Source organism: Enhydra lutris, unplaced genomic scaffold (genome assembly GCF_002288905.1).
Source record: "Enhydra lutris kenyoni isolate GAN:26980312 unplaced genomic scaffold, ASM228890v2 scaffoldscaffold12, whole genome shotgun sequence".
NCBI classification, from domain to species: Eukaryota; Metazoa; Chordata; class Mammalia; order Carnivora; family Mustelidae; genus Enhydra; species Enhydra lutris.
In genome coordinates, this window is record NW_019154096.1 from 63,391,674 (window position 1) to 63,415,971 (window position 24,298).

A 24,298-nucleotide genomic window follows, 5' to 3' on the forward strand; every position below is an offset into this window, starting at 1 on the left:
ACATTCTTACTGAATACACAAGAGTAGGCTGACTTTCGCCCCCACCGCACCCCCAGCCCTATGGGGGATGGTGTTCCAGTGTCTTCTTGCATTGTTTTCTGATGAAAATTCAACCCTCATTCTTATCATCGCTACATGTTGTTTTTTTCCCCTCTGGCTGCTTTTAAGATTTTTTATTTATCTTTAGTTTTTAGGAATTTGACGATGATGTGACTAGGTGTGGTTGTCTTTGCTCAGAGCGTGTTGAACTCTTTGATCTGTGGATTGACTTTTTTAAAATAAAGTTTGAAAAGTTTTGGCTGCTGCTTCTTCAAATATTTCTTCTATCCTATTACTTGTCTCTCGGAATCTCTTTTCCTGGGAATCGTTGTATGTGTGTAAAAGCACTGGTTATTATCTCACAGATTGTTGATGCACTGTTCTTTTTTTTTTTTTTACCCCAAGCTTTGTTTCCTCCTTTAGTTTTGATAATTTCTATTAATCTGTCTTAAGTTCAAGTACTCTTTCCTGTATAGTAAATGCTACTCTATTTGGTCCATCCAGCGAATTTGAAACCATCCAGGTTTCAGATGCTGTATTTTTTTCATTCTCAAATTTCATTTGGTTCCTTTGTAGAGTTTCCATTTGTTTCCTAAAAAAACCATCTCTTCACCTATTAGGCTTACCTTTTCCAAGAAGTTCTTTAACACCGTTATGATACTTGTCTAAAAATCTTTATCTGCTAACTCTAATAAATAAGCTTTCTGTTGGTCTACTTACATAGGCTGTGTTTTCACTTTTCTCTTCCTCCCTCCTTCTTTTGCATGCCTTGAAATGTGAAATTTGAAATTTCTAGACATAGTATGAAAAAGGACAGTAGAGGGGCACCTGGGTGGCTCAGTGGGTTAAAGCCTCTGCCTTCAACTCAGGTCATGATCTCAGAGTCCTGGGATCGAGCCCCACATCAGGCTCTCTGCTCAGCATGGAGCCTGCTTCCTCCTCTCTCTCTCTGCCTGCTTCTCTGCCTACTTGTGATCTCCGTCTGTCAAATAAATAAATAAAATCTTAAAAAAAAAAAAAGGACAGTAGAGTCTAAATTTATTTTTCTCTGAAAGCATTTTATTTTATCTTATATTTGATCAATGGATTGATCAGATTCTTTCCAAAATTAAGTGGAGTTGGTGTTAAGCTGGATCTCTAATTAGATTGGATTTCTCTGAGATGAGTGCACTGCCCAACCTGTACATAGGCTGCCTTTTTTTTTTTTCTTTTTTTAAAATCTTACCAGTATTCGATCTGGGAGTGGGTCTGCAGTTCTCAACATTTTTGGTTCATATTTGGGCTTAGCTCCTGGTAGTGTCTCAAGGATACAAACACCACAAGAATATGTAGAAATATGTGCTTTCTCTTTTTACTAATGAGCCCCTCCTCCTCCACTGCCTCTTGCTTGACAAATTTGGAGACTGGAGGAGAATTACCAAACCAAGCCATTTGTTTTTGTGTTTCAAGCTCATCCCATTTCATTCTGTCCTGCACTCCTACATTTCCATAAGGTGTCTGAATGATTTCATCCCTGAGAAGCTTCTCTGTGGCAGTCCTGTGCTTAACTCAGGCACTCACCCTAGTCTCTGCTCACATATGAGGGGCTTGTTTCTCTCTAGAATCTGTCAGAGCTTCCTTGCAGACACTGGACTTCCCCACACAACAATGGTAAATACTTTGTCTGGATTTTTCTTGTTTCTGTGAGAGTCATTTACATCTTCCTACATCCTAACTGGAAGCAGAAGTTCCTCACGTGTCTTAAATTATCAAATAATGAAAGATGGTAAAAGAAATGTCTTTTCCATTCCCTTACTGTTCCAGGCATCGGGAATTCAAAAGACTCTTCATGTCTAAGTAACATCAATACTGTGGATAACCTACCCCACTCAGGGCATGATGCCAGAGTTTGTGTCTAAGAAGTGTGCTAAATGCCAATGAATGGCTGACCCGAGCACTCCATGAGCTACTTCCTCCTGGGAAAGCTATGTGTGACTTCCTTTGTTTTCCCAAAGCAATACTTTTATTAATTTGGTGACCAGAAGTTCCAAAGTCAGGTCCAAAATCCAGTACCCCATGTTACTAGGAAATATCACTTTGTGTTTTTCAATTGTGTTTGCTTGTGTCCTACAGCATACATATGAAAGCACATGCTTCAAAAAATAGCTCTTTTAAGGTATTTCTATGCAATCCCATACTTCAGTGAAGTCCCTATATGGACGATAGCCGGATAATTATGAATACCTTTTACCTGTTTCTAAAATTGCTAAGGAAATTTTGAGCGTCAGAAAATAACCTTACCTTATCTTAGTTCTTTAAAGAAGGTATGACTGGATATCGCACCTTAAAATAATTTGCTGGAAATCACATCCTTAACAAAGTTTGCAACAAGAAAATTAAATGGAAGTGTGATGAAAAATAATTATTTTCTGGTCAGTACACTGTATATAGCATAATGGCTTAAAAATTTTTTAGTATTTTTGAATTTATCAACGGAACATTTTCTGCTTAATTATATTTGAGGCTCCTTCTCTTTCAGTCATGTTTATATTATAACATGATATGAGCCACAGTCAGTTCTACCTTCATATGAAGAATATTTTAATCTGCTTATCTCCAAAACACAAGTCCACTAAGTATTTGTTCAAGTTCATTGATGTCAGTCTTATGATGGTTCAGGTGGCATTATTATTTTGAATAAAGAGCAATGATGCTTTATTTTGAATAAAGAGTAATGATGCTTTCCATGGTACAGGCGCCTCAAGCTAAGTCTTATCTTTTGTGATGCCAGGCCAGTCCTTCAGGAAGTATCTTGCTAGATTTATAGCTTCCTGCTTCTCTCTTCCTTGATGAGGCAGGCAAGTGTAGAGTGCCTGGTGTATATCTCCCAACCAACCCCAAATATCTTGAAAAGGAGAGGAAATGTTAGCCAAAATGCATTCTGCAGTCTGTAACCCCCCAAAAAGGGCCATAGACCAAGGATATGATTCATTCTGGATAACGTGAAAACAAAATCTCAGTGAGTTTGAGTGCCGTACTCCCAGGATAATTCCCAGGACCCCTGTGGGAAGGATAGAAGAAGAAGAGCAGGAAGGAACTTTTCTTTCCAGGAATTCATTTGTCATGCTCATACTGACATGTGGAATTCCAGCACACGACATCAGTTTTGATTTTCTTTTATACTTCCCATTGTTTCTTACTCTCCAGAAGATCCTCACAGTCAACGAGTGTAGTATTTATAAAATTTATGATTTCTCAAGTTCTCTCAGTGGAGGCAGCATGGCTATTTCCCATTCTAAAGGCACCGTGAAAGATTAAAGAACTGAAAACTCTAGACTGGGAATATCAGATCCATACTGGTTTAGGCCTACGAGCTCGTGTTCTTTCTTTATTGGAGTTTGGTGAGTGCTTACATCTTCAAGAAAAGTAAACCTAACAGTGTTACTATTTTTTTTAATAAGATGATCCCTAAATGTCTAATACTAGTCTGACCAAGGGTAGTCTATTTTAAAAATAATCCTTTCCAATTTTGTCTTGTTTTGTTTTGATTGGAGTAGGGGAACACATAATGAAAAAACCACACATAACTTTTGATACGTATGCATAACTTGTTTGCATGAATTTTTCCCTTCATTCTATAAGTGTAAACATTTCTGATACGCTTGGCCTGGACTTAGCTTTACTGGGGCATTAAAATTGAAGGTAGCAAGTAAGAAATGAAAAAAATAATTCTGTTCCAACAAATGGATGGTATCTCTGTATTAAGACCAAGGTGTGTGCACTCTTGCCAATATCTCTTCTCTTACCAGATGGGTTAGGACTTCGGATGCTGAGATATTTCCCAGGAGATCGAGGGAGTGATTTAATACTCCTGGAAAGGGCTGAGTTCTTTACGGCTTGTTCTATTGATTCCTCCAGTAGCAGACTATGGATCCATTCAGAATAGTTTTTCCCCTAGCAAACCTGATAGAATTGCGGATCTGTTAGCTGCATTCCAATGTCGACTTCTCCAATGCCACACTTGATATGCTTTGAGAGCAAGGATAGATCATAAACCTCTCATACACTGCATATACTCCTTTCGTGTGCTTTATTTCCATCTCTCATTGCTTCCTTCCACAAACACTTACTGGAAACATTATGCTGATGACAGGCACAGTGATGATAACCTATTTTCTGTTTGTTTAAAATTATTTATCAGAATTCCATTAATCTTGATAAGAGAAAATATGTAAGTAGCATTTTGCTGAAATAATTGAAATATTGATAGTGGCTCTAGATAGTTGAGATTTTGAGTTAAAATGAGTTAAGATTGCTTAATTATGTTGCTTAAAGGAAGTCAGTGTCATACTTAATAGGATGACAAAATTGAATATTGCAGTTCATCTACAGAAAAGAAAAATACAGCTCTCATTGGTTTTTCCTTCTTCATTATTGGTTTCATCTTCTGTACTTATGGTGCCTCTACTGGGATCCACATATCTTACCCAACGTACCTTAAGGATATATTGAATAGAATTAATAAGAAGCTAACATCTGTCTGAAAGGAGATACTATACTAGGAAGGTACTTCACTGGAAAGAATTTTCAGAGTTAGTATAGGTATCAAAAATACATTGATGCTGTTGTATTTAAGCATTTTTTATTACTTGGATTTTTTATCATGAAAGGAATAGACAGTCCTTTTTCTATTGTGCCATGAAAGACAAACACTCTAAGGTAGCATTTGCCCTTTGGCTGCCAAATCTTCACTATTAGCACAAAAGTTCCTAAGCACAAGGGCTTGGTCTTCTTTAGTGGCCATGTCCCCAGCATCTACACCAAGCACAGAGTAGGAACTCTTTGATTTTTCACTGAGTGCACTGGTTCCCATGTATTATGCAATTACATGCATTTGTATGATATCCTATAGCTTTCAAAACATTTTTACTTAGGTTACTTTCATTTGACTATAACCACAGTTTTGTGAGGAAGGTAGGACAGATATTTTATCTTGGTGATACCCAGTTCCAGTGGGTTGTGGCAGACCTAGGATGGGAGGGGGCTCAGGTCATAACAGTCCATTGGTTCTCTATATCGATCATCATCATTCAGCAAATGCTTATTATTGCTACAGGTCAGTCACTGTGTTAAGTATTCTAACTGAATTATTCAACCTTTACCCCAGCGCCTTGACATAGTATGATCTTCTTTCTATTGTAGAGGTGAAAAACTAAGGCACAATGAAGTTAGGTAACATGCAGGGTCACACAGCCATTAAGCATCGGCACTGGGGATTAGGAGCTCACACAGTGTGAGTTCCCAGCTTAAACTCTCCGTGTGGCCTACCCACAGTTTTTAGGATGTCCCTCTAAAAAGTTCGTTAGTACACATACATGAGCCCAATAACTGCCGTGGTGATTTCCTAATGACTTTATGAAATTATTTGCTACCATTGAAATAGATGCTTGTTGAGTGTTTCGCTACATGGATAAGCCAGAGATAACTGTTGGTGTAGGTTGTGGGTAAAGAGACAATGCAAAAGGAAAAAAAAAAGAAGAAGAAATGTGGAAATGTGATAGGTTGCCAGCATTATAGGTGAGTTGGATTGGTCTCCTTTTCTCATGGAATAAGGTACCTCCCAGGTGATGGAGACTGAGTCTGAAAAAAAAAAAAAGTATTCAAGCAGCTGCATATTTGTCAGGTTAGGACATACCTACAGTCTCGTAAAAGGAGGAGAGCCGACCCGTGCCAACCAAGTGGGATGATCACGGCGGAGGAAAACCTTGTCGGAACTCAGCGTGTGCTTTTTAATGACTGTTCTAACCTGCCTATTCCTGTATAAATGGAAGTTCTGTCTGCAGCTTGAGCTCTCCTCAACTGAGCGTGAAGTGAGTCTCAAGGTCCCAACTCAAATATCCACGGCAGCTGAGAACACACTAGGGGAGCCCTTGCTCCAATCCCAGAGAGAGTTCCACTGGCAATAAGGCACGGGAGTTGAGAGTTCAAGGACTATGTATGTAGGACGAGTACTTCAAAATCAAAATTGTTCTAACTGGAGTTTCGCTTGCATATGCAAAGCAACGCAGTAATAAAGTGGGAGAGGTCGAGTAGACTCATTAACGTTAGTTGTAACCCACAGACCCAGAGACTAGATTCCATGATGATAAGGTAATAGGCCTGTGCTCTCCATCTTGGCGGATAACAAATAGGCCGAGGTGGCCTTGGGCAAGTCCTAGCACCTCTCCATCATCACTGCCTTGTTGGTCATGTTCTAGAGACTGAACTGTAAATCCCAGTTAATCATACCTAAGATACATAGATAAATGTCTTTAATACCTCTTAAACATTTTCCAAGTATATGAGATGTGTGCCTGATACGTAACGTACACTCGTTGAATGTGAACTCTGCACCCACTGCCATTGTGGTACTCCTGGAGGCTACACCCAAAGTCATCTTTCCTCACTCAAATTTCCTTTTCCACAGAGCAAATTGGCCAGGAGATGCTGGAAAACCTTAGTCATGACAGAGAAAAGATACAGCGTGCACGTGAACGAGTAAGTAGAAGCGATACAGTTTTTTTCATAAATTCAGTAAACGAGAAGACATAAAACAAAAGGCCTTCAGCACATGCATACACAGTAGCAAGGACATAAATATAAGTGTGTATAAAAATGGCAACGGTATATGAGGGATGTCGGGGACGGGGACAAGAAAAAAAAAGAGCGTGGAATCGAGAAAGAATAAGCTGACTCTTTCCTCATCCCAGAATGCCCCCAGGTAGATATTTTATTTAGCTCTATAACTGAGAAGGTCATGAGGGAGATTTTGGAGTATGTCAAGTCTTTCAGAGTGAAAGCTGTGAAGATAATGATGTCTCCTCCTCCTTCAGTTTATTTCCTTTCCGTTCATATTTCTAGGACTTCACACCTTCAAAATTGGATTTTAATTACAAGATGTATATTCAACTTTGTCAGCCTGCGAGATACTTGCTTTTATAGCCAGTTCAGGTATCCAGTTTAATGCTCCTGGGATTACCTATCACAAGTAGTTTTCTAAATCTAAGAATTTTTCAAATATTTTATAGCTATCAAGATGTATTTTAGTCTACTTAAGTATTTATTGCTAATTGGATTTTCATCCATGAAAAAAATTACTGCTTCTCAGTACACTTTTCAGAGCGATCCAACTGCATGACGTCTTGTTTTATTTTGTTGTAATGCTGCTTTTCTGCTCCTAGCTTCGGGAAACAGATGCTAACTTGGGGAAAAGCTCCAGGGTTCTGACGGGGATGTTGCGAAGGTAAGAACAAGGTAGGGACCTATCTTCCTCTCTCTCCCTTTTTTTGAAATGATGTTTTTCTTTTAGTTGCAACGGGGCATTTTCCAGCCATGCGAGCCTCTGTTCTTAGTACCCTGTGTCAAGACCCTTTTGAAATGACAGAGCACTGATACTAACTCTTGTTTGGACAGGAACACATACTGAGTAACTTAGATTAGAGAGAAGGTTTGAGCTAGGGGGGTTACCTCAAGCTATGGAAAAAATTAGGGTTAGACATGAAGTATTTTTTCATAGCCCGAGGAAGTCCCCATGGCAGGAGCACACTGATTTTATTTTCTATTTCAATAGCCTCCTTCTTCTAGAAGGAATGTGGGCCTGCCGGTATCGGGAGCACACTCAGTATTAGCTGTGTTTTCTCTCTGTTGCCTTGTTTTCATTTCTTTCAGGGATGCTATTTGGGGGAACTCTTTTGATTTTACATATATTTAAAGATGCTTTTTAAAATTTAGAGATTACCTGAATAATCTGAATTCCCATGTGTGAGCAAACAAATGTTAATGTTTTATATCTGTCACTAACCTTTGACTGATGGAAAATATTGGGGAGAGTGTGAAAATCAATGAATGAGTGGGTAATATTCCATATTGTGTATTTTTCGGGGGGAAGTGAAAGTGTTTTCACTGTTCTGATAGTTAGAGCCATTTTTTACATATATATATATATATTCCACATGGCATTTTCTTACATTTGGAATCTACCAAATAAAATTATCATTTAGCATAACCTTCACTTTGGGACTGGAGCTGGAAATGTGAATGAGGAATGGTGAGAATGGCCTCTAGGATGCCTTCGTTGGAGTTTTAAAAAGAGAAATCCTTTGGCGTTGATACTTCCGGGACAACTGTTTTAGAGTAAGCAAAGTTGTCTCTGCTCACGCATCTGTATGTAATAATTTGCTAGAAGTGTGTTTGCGGTGTTTGCGATGGGCGCACAAGAACCAATCAAAGGTGTGGTGGCTTGGTCTCCATCAGGCTGATCAGTAGCGAGCCTGAAGTTCCCAGGACACTTCCAACCAACACGGACCTAACTCCCCCACGTCCCCGCTTTTCCTGCAGGCACAGTCCCGATTCAGAACCATAAGCCACCAGATTCTCTGCTTAAGAGTAATATGTAAATGACCTAGAAAAACTCAAAATCCACAGAGAAGTGGCAATTGAAAGGAATGCTTCAGTGCCTATAGACAATAAAAAAGGAAAAAAGTCCTCTATTGCTTCCCTGGGAGGGCCCCTGCGATGTGAGCTGTAACGAATATTCTGCATATGTCTCCATTTTGTCAAATCTCATTAAAGAGTCCTCCTGCTTTATGTCAATTGAGCTGTCCAGAAATCATTCATCATTTTTAGTGTAAAAAAAAAATCATGCAGTTATTTAAATAATATCATATTAATGTTAAAGTTCAGCTGTCATTTAAGGGTACGGCTTAATCAGATGTAGCATTTAGGAAAAATAGTTTATTCGGGCTCTACGTGGCTTTCAGGTTGGCAGATTCAAATAAGGATTTATGAGTTTCTAAACCAATGTATTTCTGTCCATGTTTCTGCTTGATGTACCTCACCCTTTTGTGCAAGACACTGCAGACAGTTATTTCAACAAATAAAGCATCTCCTCATATTGTGTTTGAATAAATTTGCAAGTCATTTAGAGAGGGCGAAGCACAAACACTTCTGCAACCTTTGACTGGGCTTTCTGTAGGACAATTAGACTAACGTGCCTGTTTCATAAGTCTATGGAGGGAAATGACTCTGCGAAGTCTACTTGGGGTCCTCTTTGTAGGATCACTGACGCTTCTCCTTTTGGGATCTGTCTAGGGTATGAACAGAAATAAAAATCCCCAGGTGGACCTCATCTTGCTATGGAGAGCCAAGGAGACACTTAGCGTCCCCCTCCCCCGCCCCCGCCCCGGGCATATTGGTGACTCTGTTTTTTATAAGGCTGAGCTAGGATCATGGTATCAGCCAAGGTATCCAGATACTCTTAATCAGCTCTGTACCCAAACTGAGTCTCTGGGGAACCACATGCAGGTGGTGGTTCTGTTCAGTTTCTAATTACTATCCTACGTGGTCGACAATTTAGTTTGGACTTTGGAAGAGGTAAAAATATTTTATCAACTTCTTCACTTCATTGTTTTTATTATTCCCTGGAAAACCAGTCTCTAGAGAAATGGAGCCAACTTTTGTGTACCAAAGTCTTTAACTGAATGCTCTGATTTTGCTTCCTCTATTACATCCCTCCCGTCCACGCGGCACTCCCTTCCAGCACCAAGGAGACTTTCTTTCCGAGACAGAGATCACATTCTCTTTTTGAAACCGCGTAGCTACATTGCATGTCAGCAGATGCTTCTGATTTAAGTAAAGGTATGATATCAAACCACATGCCTGTCACCTTCACACGTGTAAAAGAAATTAACATCCTCTTTGTGCGGTATAGGCGTTTACCTCCATACAATGTAAGGTTCTTGATTCTCGTATGACAGATTCTATATGACTGGGAATATTCTACAATATACTAACCCGTGGACTTAATCTATTTAAAAGAAAGATTGCTGATTATTTTTATTTTTTTAAGTTTAGATCATTTTAAATTTTGTGTATTGAAGGGAAATGTCGTGCCGTGGCCCCTCATTTGGGTCATTTTATTTGTTTCATTAGTCTTTTGGGAAGACAGGTGAAACTAATGGCCTATCAGTGCCAAGGTCTGTATATTATCTGTAAGACTGACCAAAAAGCAGATAGGGAAATAAAAATGAGTAAGTGGCAGCCACCACCATTCATGCTTTTTACTTTTTTCTCTTTATTACCATCACATGAGATTAAAAAAATGTATATATATATATATATATATATATACATGTATATATGTATACATATATTTTTTAATTATTTAAATTTTTTTTAAATTTTAATTTTTTAATTTTTTTTAAAATTAAATTTTTAAATTTAAAAAATTAAAAAAAAATTTAAATATATATATATTTATTTCCTTCTTTTTTTCCTCCCCTCCTCCTTCCTTCCTTCCTTCCTTTCTTTTTTCTGCTTATTCACTTCCTTGGTAATTATTTAATGCCTGTGTACAAAGCCTTAGGAAATCCTCAAATGAGACCATTTTGATCCTTCCTTCACTCTGCCAGAGAATATTGACTTGGGAAGTACTGAGGGAGAGGCACCTGGGTGGCTCAGTCAGATAAGCTTCCAACTCTTGATTTCAGCTCAGGCCATGATCTCAGGGTCATTCAGATCGAGCCCCAAGTCAGGCGCCATGCCAGGTGTGGAACCTGCTTAAGATTCTCTTTCTCGCTCACTCTCTGCCCCTCCCCCACTTATGTGCTCTCTCTAAAAAAAAGAAAAGAAAAAAGAAAAGAAAAAAGTCCTCGGGGAATTCCTAAAATTAACGTAATTCTCAAGGAAGCTCTTGAAGATTCTGCAACTCCAGTGAATGCTTACTGGTCATTAAAAAGGATGCCAAGAAAACAACCAATAGAAAATATCATTCAAATAGCTGTAAAACCAATACGATTCAAAAGTTTAGAGGTGCAGGAGATGATTTATCAAATCATAAACAAGTTTTGAAAGGAGCTAAACGTGCAAAAAGTATTGAGACCCGTCTAGTTTAATGAGGTAGCCACTGATTCAACCAAAATAAATAAATTATTCTTCACGTAACTACGTTATATTACCAAGAGGAAGAAAGCAAAGGAGAAAATTGGTCCATTCGAAATTATAACAGTGAAACTTGACATCAGAACACAGATATCGGTGATTTCCTGGAAAGTAATTTTTCTTCTGTCTTGACAGAAGATGGAGAACTAGCTAGGGACAAACTGCTCATTTCCTGACTCTGTAGACAGAGTTTGGAATAAAGTGCTATTCAGATAATAATGAAAATGGTCATGAAACAAATGGCCATTCATGTGGTGACTGGGGCCAAAGAAATGAATTTTTCATTGACTCTCACAAAATGTGATTATTACAACTGCTTGTCTTAAAGCGTCAGAAACAGTGCTGAGTGGCTCACATGTTGCCCTTCGTACATTGCGTGTCTGTGCGTGTTTGTGTGTTTATTATTTCCTGTACAGCTGACTGGAAAGTCTTATTAGAGCAAACAGAGCTGGCGGTCAGGGAAAATGAAGATAGAACTTTGCAAGATTTTCAGTCAGAAAACAAAAGAGCTCGTGATTCTTTTATTTTCCCTTTACCTCTAAAGAGTGAATAATTGATCAGTAATCATATATTTGTTTCTAAACGTAGCTGAACGATTTCTTGCAAGTATAATAGTTATGATTTGAGATCTCCTTTGATGTAAATTTGGAGGACACATTACAAAATTTATGTTGGCTCATCAACTGCATGTTATGTCCTGGCAAAGAGCTTACAAAAAGAAACAGCATATGTCGTATTTTTTTAAGCATCTTTTTCTATAGGATTACCTTAATATCAAATAATTTCCTCTCTCCCACACAGGACCTTTATGTGCCCCTGTTGTATTAAATTTTTTTCTAATTAAAAAAAATCAGAATGTTTCCTTCAAAAAGCAAATTCTTAGTTATCCTTCCAGCATGCACGTAATAATTTGTTTAAGCAGGGAGCTGGTGAGCGGCCTTTTGTATCCCATCTGTAAGATAAACAAGCCAGATAGTATTAAAGTCAGCTGGGGCCTAGCCAGCACTATTCATACGTTCTTATTTAATACTTGTATTCTTATAAGAGCTACCTCTGAGTCAGTCTGGGGAATAATTGCCACCTATCATTGCTATCACATTTTACCTTTTAAACATGGTTTTGTTGCTTTGGTAGAATGACAGGTAAAACATCTGGAAAATTTTAATGTACTGTCAAAATGATTCGTAAGGGTCAGTGTACCAGAAATAGTAATACAAGACCAATGTAAGCATTGGAAATACACATTTTTTTAGTAAACAAATTTATTCTTAAAGAAATATGCTACAACTCAGTGTTTTGTTTTGTTTTTTTAATCTTCTTTGAAAATTCATGCTCCTGCCCCACTCCATTTTGCTCAGGAAACATTTTGTTGTATTTTAATTATTCTTACTACAATATCTAAAAATTCAACAGTAGAGAGTTTCCAGGACTCGTAAGAAGGATGTCCTTGAGAATTTACTCAATTTTTATGCACTGAAAAGTATGTCTTCCTTTGCAGTCTCTTAACATTTACATTTTCACTTTTCTTGCTTTGCTGCTTTTCTCTGTTTATCCATTATTCCTCTTTTTTGGCCTGTTTTTGCAAGTGTTAAACATGAACTCTGACCTTAAATTAATATAGCAAAACCCTAACCTCCAAAATATTCTTCAGCTTTTAATCAAGTGTGTATTCATTCAAGAATGAAATGATTGGGAGCCTGGGTGGCTCAGTTGGTTAAGCATCTACCTTTGGCTCAGGTCATGATCCCAGAGTCCTGGGATGGAGTCCCTCCTCAGGCTCCCTGCTCAGTGGGGAGCCTGTTTCTTCTGCCCCTCCCCCTGCTTGCATACTCCCTCATGTCCTCTCTCTCTGACAAATAAATAAAATCTTTTTTAAAAAAAGAATAAAATGATTGAATCTACTGCAGATTCTTTAGACTTAACAGATTTAGGATCTGAGATTAGAATTTTTAAAAAAATAATCTTGGTCCTTTTTATGTAAGTTCATTACCATCCACTTGACTCACTGCCTTTGTCCAAATTAAAGAACGGCGTTGGATTTCTTTACATGTGTTTCCCTGTGACACCAGTCTCCTAGCTCCTGGGTCAGACATTTAAACACAGCCTCTGAAGTTATCTGTCAGTGACAGCTCTACCAGCTGCCATTAGTGTGTCTGACCCGAACCATACTTTGCCCACACTATCCAGTTCAATCCTTAAGAACCCTGTGGAGGAAGCATCATATCGCCACTTTCCAGATGAGAATACCTGTGCTTAGTAAAGTAAACCCTCCATTGTCACATACACAGAAAGGCACAGCATTAGGATGAGAACTTGACTCACTCTTTTGAATGCGTTGCACCAAAAGGTTCCAAGAGCCAGTGTTCACTAATGCTGAGATGGAAAGAGTACGAGCTGATGAGTTCTCGTTATACAGATAGTTACTGTCATAGGCTATCTGTGTTATAATTCCGTTTCTTCTGTGAAATAATTGTGGTAGTGAACCATTTCCCTTAGAAGTCGGTTGTTATAGCAAATGGAAAAATACATAGTTGGTAAGAAACATTGGCAGACCTGCGTTAGTCGTCCCACCTTCTCCCCCTCCCCCTTATTTTACTGTTCTTGGAAATTCAGAATTTTAAGATCTATTATTCTTCACTCTACTGTGTCTTTTATTAACAAAAACACTGTTATGTATGCACTCACTGATACGTCCTAGGTGGCAGGCTCTATTCTAAGCACTTATTACAGATTATTTTATTTCATCTTCATGACAACCCTAGAAGACAGAGATTATTACTCCCATTTTAAGAAATAAGCAACTGTGATTAGATGTCATTCAGCTGTACATAAGTGGTCTGCCTCCAGCGTGTTTTTCCCTACTGTGCCTCACAGATAGTCAGGCAACCTTTCCAAATAAGCAGACAGTTCTAGAAAGCAGTGAATAAGCCTGACCAGTCCCACTAGCTAAGATGGGGCTGAAGGCACTTGGTCTGGTCTTTGTAGAATAGAAGCTGTTGTGTACCAATGGCATCCAAGGGGGTGTGTCTTTAAGTTATTTAAGATTTATTTTTGACCATAGACTGTGGGGCATTAACCAGACATTGTGCAAAGAGAATCTATAATCTCCCTTACCTCCAGTATTCTGCAAGTTTCATTGTGAGGAAATTTATTTTTATATCTAACCTTATGGCACTAGGGCCTTTTTCTCACTGGAAAAAGCAATCCCAGTTTTGTTTAATTATTCAAAATTAAATTCCTGCCTATGCGTCAAGAGGCATATGCCTCTGTGAATAAGAGCCTCCCTGGCTCTGCCACTTTCTAGCTCTTTTGGCAGGTAACCCAGTCTCTATACCTCAGTTTTCCCATCTATAAAACAGGGAAGACAGTAGTTCCTATCTCGCCAATTGTTATGAGGGTCATGTGAGTCAATACATGTAAAGTACACACAACAGTGTCTGTTACATAGCGAAGTTTCAATAAATACTAAAAATGTTGATTATTATCATTGCTTTAAAAAAGAAAAAAGTCCTGAGGGTAAAGACAGAAATCAAAATGTTAATTAATAGTTATTTTAGGTTGATGAATTGCAAATGGATCTGTTTAAATTCTTTTTTTCCACTGCCAGATTTCCCCAGTTGTTTTTATAGAATGAAAAAATCAATAACAATAAAAATAGGCCTGTTTCAGTACTGGTGCCACCACCCTCCGTCCCCACTTTGTGACCCTGCCTCAGCAGTGCTGCTTGGACTGCCTCAGAGTGCTCAGAATACTACCCAGAGCAGGCGGTTCCTCCAAACTCAGTCCTTCCCAGATGACAGTCCACCCCTGTCTTTGGACTGTTGAGAGAGGGGAGCCTCTAGGTCGGTCTCAGCGCCTCTTCTCCTCTTAGGTTCTTCTAAATGCTGTTGGTCAGTTTACCTTGCCGAGTGCAAAACTAGCCCTGTGTCCTCCGGTGGTTCCCCGCTGCTTGCTGACACATGTCCTCCCTAATCTAAACACTAAGGTCTTTCAGTGAACATTCCACCTTCCTTTGCTCCTACTCCCAAGTTGGATGGACCCATGGCCCTACTGAAGTCCACTACCTCCCATCTCCGAAGCTAGCCCGAGCCCTTTACTAGTCCTCCACCTTTGTTTCTTCTGTTACTTCCTCCTGAATATCCTCCTTCTCCCACCTAGTATAGTCAGGAATCTTCTGGATGAAAGTGACAGAAACCCAGATTGAGCCAGCTGTAAGCCACAAAAAGGAAATATATTGCTGCGTGTAAATAAATAGTTACAGGGCGGAAGCAACTGCAAACACAGTGGTGTTCTAACAGCAGCATGGGGACGGGATCTTGCTTTCTCTGTCTCCCAACCCAGCTCTCTTGCACGTGGGTTTCTCCTTGTGGAGGCAGTTTTTACCAGTTCTCTGGACATCCACTGAACATAACCATTTTTCCCCCAGTAGTTCCAGTAGAAGTCATAGCATGGAGTTTTACTGGTTCTGGTTTGGCTCTGGTTGGGTAAAAATCCCATTAATCCACGATTGGTCATTTTAGACCTGGAACCTCACACAGGGGATGGACATTCAGCCTGAGAACAGACAAAGCATAGTTTCTTAAGAAAAATCCAGGAGCTTTTACTGGAAAGGGGAATAGATACTGTGTAGGCAAAAACAACAGACAGTATCTTCAGAATGTTCTAGATAAACTTTTATCTGTACTCTGCATCTCACCTGGAATACCACTCTGTCTGTCAAAGCTTTATCAGTTTCTCAGCCAGAAATGATCTGTCTTGGCCCTGATTCTTCACAGTAGTTTGTAACTCCTACAAGGCATGAATGTCTCCTGCTTCACATTATGTCTATTGTTGTTATATGCTTACCCGTCTTAACTTTCTTCTAGACATTTTTTGCCCCCACCTCATCTCTCAGAGGATTTTATATAGCTCCCCACCACATTGGGCAACCTGCTGAAACAAACAGGGGAGGAAATCCCAGTGTAAGAGAAATCAGAAATCAGACAGGACCAGGGAATCCCTCTACTACCACCAAAGCATAGACTTTGGACAGACTCATGTACAGATGTCCAGACAGGTGGAGAATGTCCTATCTGAAAGCAAAGCAGAAACACGATCAGAGAATTCAGTGTTTTATAAGGTGAAAGTAACCTTTCATTGAGGTCAGGCAGAGCCTTTCATGCCGCTGAGACGGTCCCTGGAAGGAATAGTTTTGGGGAGATGGCGACAGCTCCCAGGCACATCCCCGCCTGGAAGGGAATGAGGTATGTCTTTGTATCCGGTTCTGCCAGGGGTCCTCAGGTCTGGACTTGTAAGCTCCTCGTGTCAGGAACCTCGTCGCGTTTAGACCAGGGTCAAGTTACCCTGGCACAGGCCTGATCAGTGAACAATCCTTGGGAGAATGACCAAGAATAGTTTCGCAGTTGCCGTGTAGGTTCACGTGGGTATAATTTAGTTGAAACCCTGCAGGTTTTTATCTATTGGACTTTGGCAACAATGTAAACATGCTCATTGAAAGAGGAAAAAATAAGGAACGTCACAATAACAGAATATTCCTGTCCATTATTTAATCACAATAGAAAAGCATCTTCTATTTTCCTTGGTTGTGAGCCACAATTTGACCTAATTCTTGAATTACTTCTCTTTTTATGATTTTTTCCTTTCTTCTCCAGGATACATGCCATTCTTTAGCACGATGTGGAATATGAAGGCTGCACTTCACCTTCACCATCAATGCCTTCTTTGAACGCAGCCTTGAGCTGTTAACTCGAAGCAAGGAGCCCTAGGCCTTCCTTATAAACAAGTAATGGAGCCCTCGGCCCCCCTTGTCCATGGCTATTTATTACATATACCATCACCAAACAACATTTTACAATTCCAGGCCCCCACACCATCACACCACTGTCTGCTCCATTGTCAGCTGAGGGAGGCCTTTGGCCATCTGTTTCATTAAACGCCAGAGGCAGTGAACAATATCTCAACTTCATAAAGCAAGCATCAGGGCTTCTCTCTTCACAAACCTCCCCCTTCTGCTGCGGCCACCGCCGCCGCCGCCACCACCACCACCACCACCACCATATTTTTTTGTTTGAACGCTCACATTGTAAATTAGTGTATTCACACATCAATTTTAAAAGGCTCGCTGTGTTGTAAGATGGGACAAAGCAAGCTCAGTTAACAGCTCAGGCACAGTGCAGGTGGTCCAGCTAGCTGCTACCCAGATCAAAAGTCAGACAACTGTGAGTCTTCTTTTGAAACTGCAGTTAGGGAGACAAGGCAAGGCTTATCTGCACAAACAAGAACGAGTTATAGATATACATCACAAATGCAGGAGGACAAAAAGGGGTTTCATAATCTTGCAGGATAAGAAAAAACCTTCCAGTGCTGACAATTCTGCGGGCGTCTCTGGAACATGTAGCTTGTTGTTCTCTCTCTCTCTCTCTCTCTCTCTCTCTCTCTCTCTCCCCCCCCCTCTTTTTTTTTTTTTTTTTTCTTTCTTTCTTTCTTTCTTTCTTTTTTTTTTTTTTTTTTTTGGTAAAATTAGTCTTTTATTGTGTGGTAATTGATAATTATTATTTATGCTTTGGTGCTGTTCCTAAAGTAGCTAAATATTTTTTTAAGCCACCTTTGAGGCAGGAAATGGCTCCTTTTCATGGCTGCATTTTATTTTTCAGCAGCATTTAAGGACAGACTCCTATTTATACCACACAAGCAGTTTTGTCTGTTGTAAACAAAGTAAGTGGCTGGGAATTGTGCTTTCCCAGAAATGTTTTCCAGGGAAGCCATAATAAGAAACAACTGTGTACATCTTGAGAGTTGGTCATCTAGGTATTAAGAAAGAATTCTTTGCTTTCAAGGGGGAAAAAAGCAAAACAAAAAACACTGTGAAGAAATATATTCAATATCTGAAAGTATAATTAAAATATTTCTTAAACTGCCAAAGTTGGCCACCTTTGCTGGTATTAACTGAGGTTGTTTTTATTCTTTATTTTAAATCGTCTCTAACATTTCTGGACAAGATAGAACTGAAATGAGAGGGAACATCATCATTTTTTTTTTTTAAACGTCAGTGCCCTATTTAAAAAACTAGTGACTTCTTTGCAAAGTTATGTAGAGAACCTTGGAACGTAAGTATGAATATCAATGGAGAAAGTGAGAGAATGATAAATTTTACCAAAAATTTACAAAGAGTTTTGAGGAGGCTTAGAACTGATGAAAAGAACAACACTCTAATCTCCTATAAAATTACGTTTTACCTAGGAAAAAAAGAGACTCTGCTTTCCACTTCTGATACCTTAATGATTTTATGTATGAAGAAGAAAAAGCTATCAGCTTTTTAATTACCAAAATCAGTTAAAGGTGTCTGAATCAGGGCCCCAGAGCAGTTGCCCCTATACTAAAGTGGGCTTCCCAGAGTCTCTGAACCACTAGAATTTTCTGAAAATGTTTACATGTGTGTACATATGTATCTTTCTGGGATTTTCCACAACATTTTCGAAAACCCACAACCGACTCCAAAGAATTGAGAAATGGGACATGGTTATAACTGCTTACCATTCCCTTACTAAATGCCACTTAATTACTTTGCTATTTCCGTGTATTTGCAATGTGTTGACCTACAAGAAACACTTATTTTGAAGTTTCTGCAAAATTTAACAAAAACTTTGCAAGGTATCTTCCTCGGGAAAATCAGATCATGTATCAAAAATATATCCTGAAAGACAGTCACAGCAAATTAAAATTTATATAGGATCTTGGGATTTGTAAGGCCCATTCACGTACATCGTTTCATTTAATGTAATCTTGAAAAGAACTCTGTGGGTTGGTATTGCCACTATTATCCTTACGTTATAGATCATCAAGACCTGCCGTAGTTCAGTCTTGCCCAAGGTCATTCCACCCAGATGGGACAGAACTTGGCCCAGTATCCTGGTTTTAGCCACAGAAGCCATTTTCTTAGCAATAACAGCAATAGCAACATCTTCAAAAGCAAATATTTAATGTTTATTCTATAAAGGCAATGTGTTAGGATGGGAGATTCAACAAACTCGGAACTCTACGGCCAGATAGTTCAATGTCTTTAAGAAACAACAATACATAGTAGCTAGTGCTGTACATAAGTGGGAGATAAATGCAGGGCATGAGGATAGGAAGGAGAAATCCCAGGGGCCTGTGGTTAGGGAGACTTTATAGAGAAGGTGGCAGGTATCCGGGCCTAAAAGTCCCTGCCCAATTCTCAACCCACGTGTGGGGTTTGCTGTTTCCCTTTCTATGGCAGCTTCAAGGTTGTAACTCCCCGCAACAGAATTAGAATGTTGGGGGTTGGTGTTAGAAAGATCTGTTTGGCCACCACCATGTTGAAGGCACGTAGGAAGTTAGCCAACAACGTGTAAAGGCACCTGCTCATAAGATAAGTATGATCCAAAGACCTGTTGAGAATTTTTCTTTAATTGTCATGGAGTTTAAGATTTTCTTCAAGCAAATATGATGAGCTTGAAATCACCTAAATAATCTCATTTCTAAACAATCATGAGAAACCTCTTCACATTTTGTGCCCCAGTTTTAGAAAGATACTGAGAATTTTCATGCACTTGACTAAAATCACATATTTTAAAAATTTTATGACCTTTGAAATTATACTGCATGTTGACCATTTCACAAACAGATCAAAGAATATTGGCAGAATACATTGACTATTTTATTGTGGCATATTATTTGATAAAAAAATAAAGTATATCACTTTAAAATACTGAATTTTTTCATATATTCCAATTAAACTTTTCTCATCGAATGGGCTTATAGAAATTTAGTTAGTAGAAAACTTGCCCAGCCAATAAGAAAAGCTTTCATTTTCTATTCTGTATACATGATCTGAAACCATAGCCTGTTAGGTCTTTTAATCTGTTTGTTCAAGGCCAAGCTATTTATATGGATAATTTTTAAAGCTTCTGTAGAAAGAAAAAAAGAACATTTTATTTATTCACTGAGGTTTTTATGTGCCTTGAAATTGCATTGATAAAGTATTTTCAAGCTCATGGATGTGGAGGAGATAAAAGGTCTCTTATTTTATAAGGCTTTATATAAGCTTTTCAAATGTACAGTTTTCTCATGGCTAGAATTTTTTAAATAAAAATTATTTCACTATTATAATTGGAGTTTGATGTGGGCATCTTTTTCTTTCCCTGAATTACATATTAAATTATGTGCTCAAGATCGTCTTTATTACGTTTTACCTTTTGGATTTTAATAGTTCTCTTATTGGAGAAAATAATTTACTAATCTTCACTGTTAGTATTGGGCACCTATTTAATATAACTAGGAGTAGAAAACCCAAAAATCAGATTTAAGAGATAAAAAATGAAAGCTATAACTTGGTTTTGCAACATGTTGGTATGAAGATGAGAAATTATTTACCTCCTTCTCCTAAAGAACTTTTGCTAAGCCTGGTAGACTGTGAAAAGGAGGAAGGAAAAAAAAAAAAAAGAGGCATTTTTAAACTCTGGGGCAACTGGATTCAGACTAGATTCTGGGTGAACATTAGCTGCTGATAGCTCTGCCATGTCAGGGCCAAGAAACAGCTTTCCCTGGCTGGAGCATTCCCAAGCTATCATGGCCATCAGACAGGTGGGGAATAAATATTGTAGAATGGTGGGACATTTGAAGAGCAAGCTCCTGATCCCCAGGACTAAATTTGGACAGGCTTCAATTGGAGCAAACAGGTGTTCCTGGGAGGAACCGTCCTCAGGTGGCTGGGGGGTGCCATTCTTTCACATACATAAAAAGTTCCCCTTCCTTCTGCTTGCAAGAAAATTAGAATTAACTACAGCTTTTTCTTTTGAAATGGAAAAAGAGAAATAAAAATATGGCACCAGGTTTTGGCTCCAACTGGATTTCCGTGGAGCATGTAATCTATGATGAATGATGAGTGTTCTTGAAGTAAAGCATCCTTGTTGTTTTCAGCATTGGAGATAGCGTCAAAACTGAATGAATTGCAAAGAATCTTTTTACCAAAGAACCTGTGAAGTGGATTAGCCTTTCTTTCCTTCTTTCATTCATTTGCTCATCACCAAATATTTTGTGAGCGCTGGAGATGGAGTGTAAGCCAGAAAGACCCTGCCCCCAAGGCCTTAGCCTAAGGTGTGGGAATAGTAATTGGTTAGAACATGAAAGTGAACCTGAGTAGTCTTTCGGAAACTGTGGCTAGATCTAAAGCAGTTGCTAGCCTCAGAAAGGTTTCTTTTCTGTAATGGCACCACTCTGAGGATGTGACTAACATATTTTATTCAGGGCACTCTTTTTAAATCACATTTTTGCTATAAAACATAAAATAGTAGTAATAAAGGTAATTCTTAAAGGAAAAAACCATATTTAATCCCTCCACCTTGAAACAAACTACCCTCTTTGATACAAGTATTCCCTCCTTCCACTCATGATCCACGTAGATTATCATGTTGCTTTTCTCGTGTGATATTATATCGTACACTTATTTCTGTTTTCACGTTTTCCTCATAATTTTGTTTCTTCCTCATTAAAAAGTCTTTTCTAATAACAAAAGTTTTTTTAAAACCTCTTGTTTTAAAAAAAAAAAAAGAAATTTATCAAGAAACAGGGAGAAAGCCATCCATAATCACAGTGGTGAAACGTAGCAACTGTAAAGTTTAACACAGGATTTTTCCAGCTCTTGCTATATCCTGATGCTGTGTGTCTGCGTTCATAGGTAATATTAATCTCTTCAGGTGGTATCCTTGGGGAGAATAAGTATTTCTCTCATTTGTGACTTTGCCATTCTCGAGTCCCTCATCTTAATCTAATTTTGTGGTCAGCTGGGACATATCTTCAAGGAACTTTTTTAGGCTAAGTACATGATGTGGAAATCTATGAAGAATCAGGTTCTTGCACTGACTCTTAAGATGGCATTTCCTTTCCCTTGTTCTGTAGGATCTTTCTTCCATTGTCCTCGTGTTGTTTTGAGTTTTTATTTGGGTTGGTTACTCTTGAAAACCTCTTCTTGGATCTGCAAATGGACAGCAGCTTTCTGTGCTTAGCCCTGTCTAGTGGTTGTCCTTTGTCTTCCAAACTGCCTTTATGGGAATGAAATGGGAATTCTTTCTTCCCCCACTCCATGACTCTGGCATGAGAAATGTCCAGCCCTTGGATATGTCCAACTGTCCTCTCCTCCACCACCCCACGCAGGCACACTTTACTTAGGAAGACCACACTTCCCAGCATCCAGTGCCTTACACCACAGCCTTCCCATTGCTCTTCAATGTTGCTTTATTGTTTTCCCAGGAACTCTAGTTTCTTACTGGCTGTAGAAAAGAAACAAGATGCAGAGCATGGAGAAAGAGGAATGAATATAACCGTCCAATTACCTCGTAAACTGCAACATACACTCATGAGAGAGACAGCGGCTCAGTTCCTGCTTTTGACGGACATTGCAACTTTTTTTAATCTAGTAGCAGACTTTGTGGAGGGTAGACTACTGCTTACATTTTTTAGTCCTATTCATTTTTTTTGTAGTGGTAGAAAATCCTTCCAGACTCTGGCAATTTATGATGTCCGTTTTGGTGTTGTAAATTATCATCATTTTGTATTTTTTCACCCCAGTTTAATGGGTACTTTGATAGATGCAACATCAGGAGCCTTCACCCAGGCACCATTTTAAACTGGAGACTGTGAGTGATCTTTAAAATTGCCCTAGATGAGGGGCCCATACAAACCATGTCTTTAGCTCAACCCTTGGGCCTGTATGCCTGGGTGGTCTTGTTTTAACTGTCGCTATTTAATTATAGATGATTTACTGACAAAAGGCATGGAAGCCTTAGGGAAAATGAAATCCCACGTGCCAGTTTCTTTAGATGAATCTTCTTTGAGGTTTAAGTGTCCCTTTCGGTAATGTACTGAGTCAGGATTTAGGGGGTCATTCCAAATACTGCCTGGGAAAGTCCGCTGTGCCATCTCTATTCACTGATGGAGACTATCGATGCGTCTTGTAGACAAGGCAGGACTGCCTGGGTTTGGTATGATAGACAAGCCCATCTACCATAGGCCAGGCGTCCTCACACATTTCCCTGTCCCCCATTTCCCTTTTCTGTTCCTCCTAGGGAGAAGTCTAATCTCCAACAATAATGGTGACTTACCTACAGGAACTGATTTCCCCTCTTAAGGCTCCTACCCTGGGAACCATTTATTAGGAAAGTGGTAATGGACTCCACAAATACATGAAAGGAGCTTTCCTGGGTATGTGGGGATGGAGGATGATTCTTACCTTCAGAAAATTCATGCCCTAATCAGAAAGAGATAAGGAGTGCAGAAGTACTAACTCAAGACCTTTGGTAATCAGAAACCTCAGGGCACAGTTCCAGAAGTCTGGAGATGATTGTCAGCTTGGAGTAATCAGGATAAGTTTCACAGATGACATGGCATTTGTAATGGCCCTAGAAGGAGGGTAACATTTGCCCAGGCAAAGTTAAAAGGCATTCCAGGCTAAGGAAACAGCATGAACGGGGAGATAGCCTCTTGTAAGGCAGGTGTGGCAGACAATTCAAATCAGCTCTTTATTGTTGACTATATGATTTTTGCCTTTCATTTTCTGATGTCTCCCTTGAACAGTAAAATGTGGGTCACGTCACAACAAATTTGCTGTTGTGCCCAGTCATCTGCTTCCCGTCTTTACCCTCCACTGGGGAGATAAAAGCTTGGCAAAGTCATAATGGGCTGAAAACCTATGATCCACCTTCTCCCACCATCATTATTCCTTACTGAACACCTACTACACACTCCAGGCAGAATGAACCTTATTAAAAGGCCATTTTCGTTTCATAGTTTTCATATAACCCATTGATGAGTTTTACCTCACAAGGTCATATTTCCTCCTAAACATCCCTGCTTTCATTGCTTTCCTAACTACAAGTACAGATGTGTGTAGACAGAATGGACCTACTCCACCAAAGGTGGGATTTTTTTCCTTAGGAGCCCCTAACCATCAAAAATACCATTCGGAGCCAGTGCCCAAGAATCCTCCTTGTAGAGCTGGTTCTCTTAATCATTAGGCTTGGCTGTCTCTTCAGATGCTGTGTAGGCAATAGTGTGACATAACCAGATTCATCTCTGAGGATACATCGATATAGGACTAAAGTGGAGCCAGATCTGGGAAGATGTTAGGAGGTCACACATCAGAGTCTGGATGGACTGAAATCAAACTTGACAACATTGACTGAAATTGGCCTGGGCACAGTGCTACCTTTTTTTTGTTTGCTTGCTTGCTTGCTTATTTGTTTTTAAAGGTAAATTTTGCTTTAATAGGACTTGAAGTTTTTAATCC

The 24,298-nt window shown here is 39.1% G+C and overlaps 1 protein-coding gene across 3 annotated transcripts in view; it reads left to right on the plus strand.

Moving 5' to 3' along the window:
• LOC111144937 (vesicle transport through interaction with t-SNAREs 1A) overlaps positions 1-24,298 on the plus strand; it is a 376,195-nt gene that overhangs the window by 230,038 nt on the left and 121,859 nt on the right. For 2 of the 3 annotated variants that reach the window (XM_022499547.1, XM_022499546.1), the window contains 2 exons: positions 6,485-6,555; positions 7,239-7,300. In XM_022499547.1, coding sequence (XP_022355255.1) covers positions 6,485-6,555; positions 7,239-7,300 — 133 coding nt within the window. Of the gene's footprint in view, positions 1-6,484; positions 6,556-7,238; positions 7,312-24,298 lie in introns of all 3 variants that reach the window. The other variant, XM_022499548.1, reaches the window with a different exon arrangement.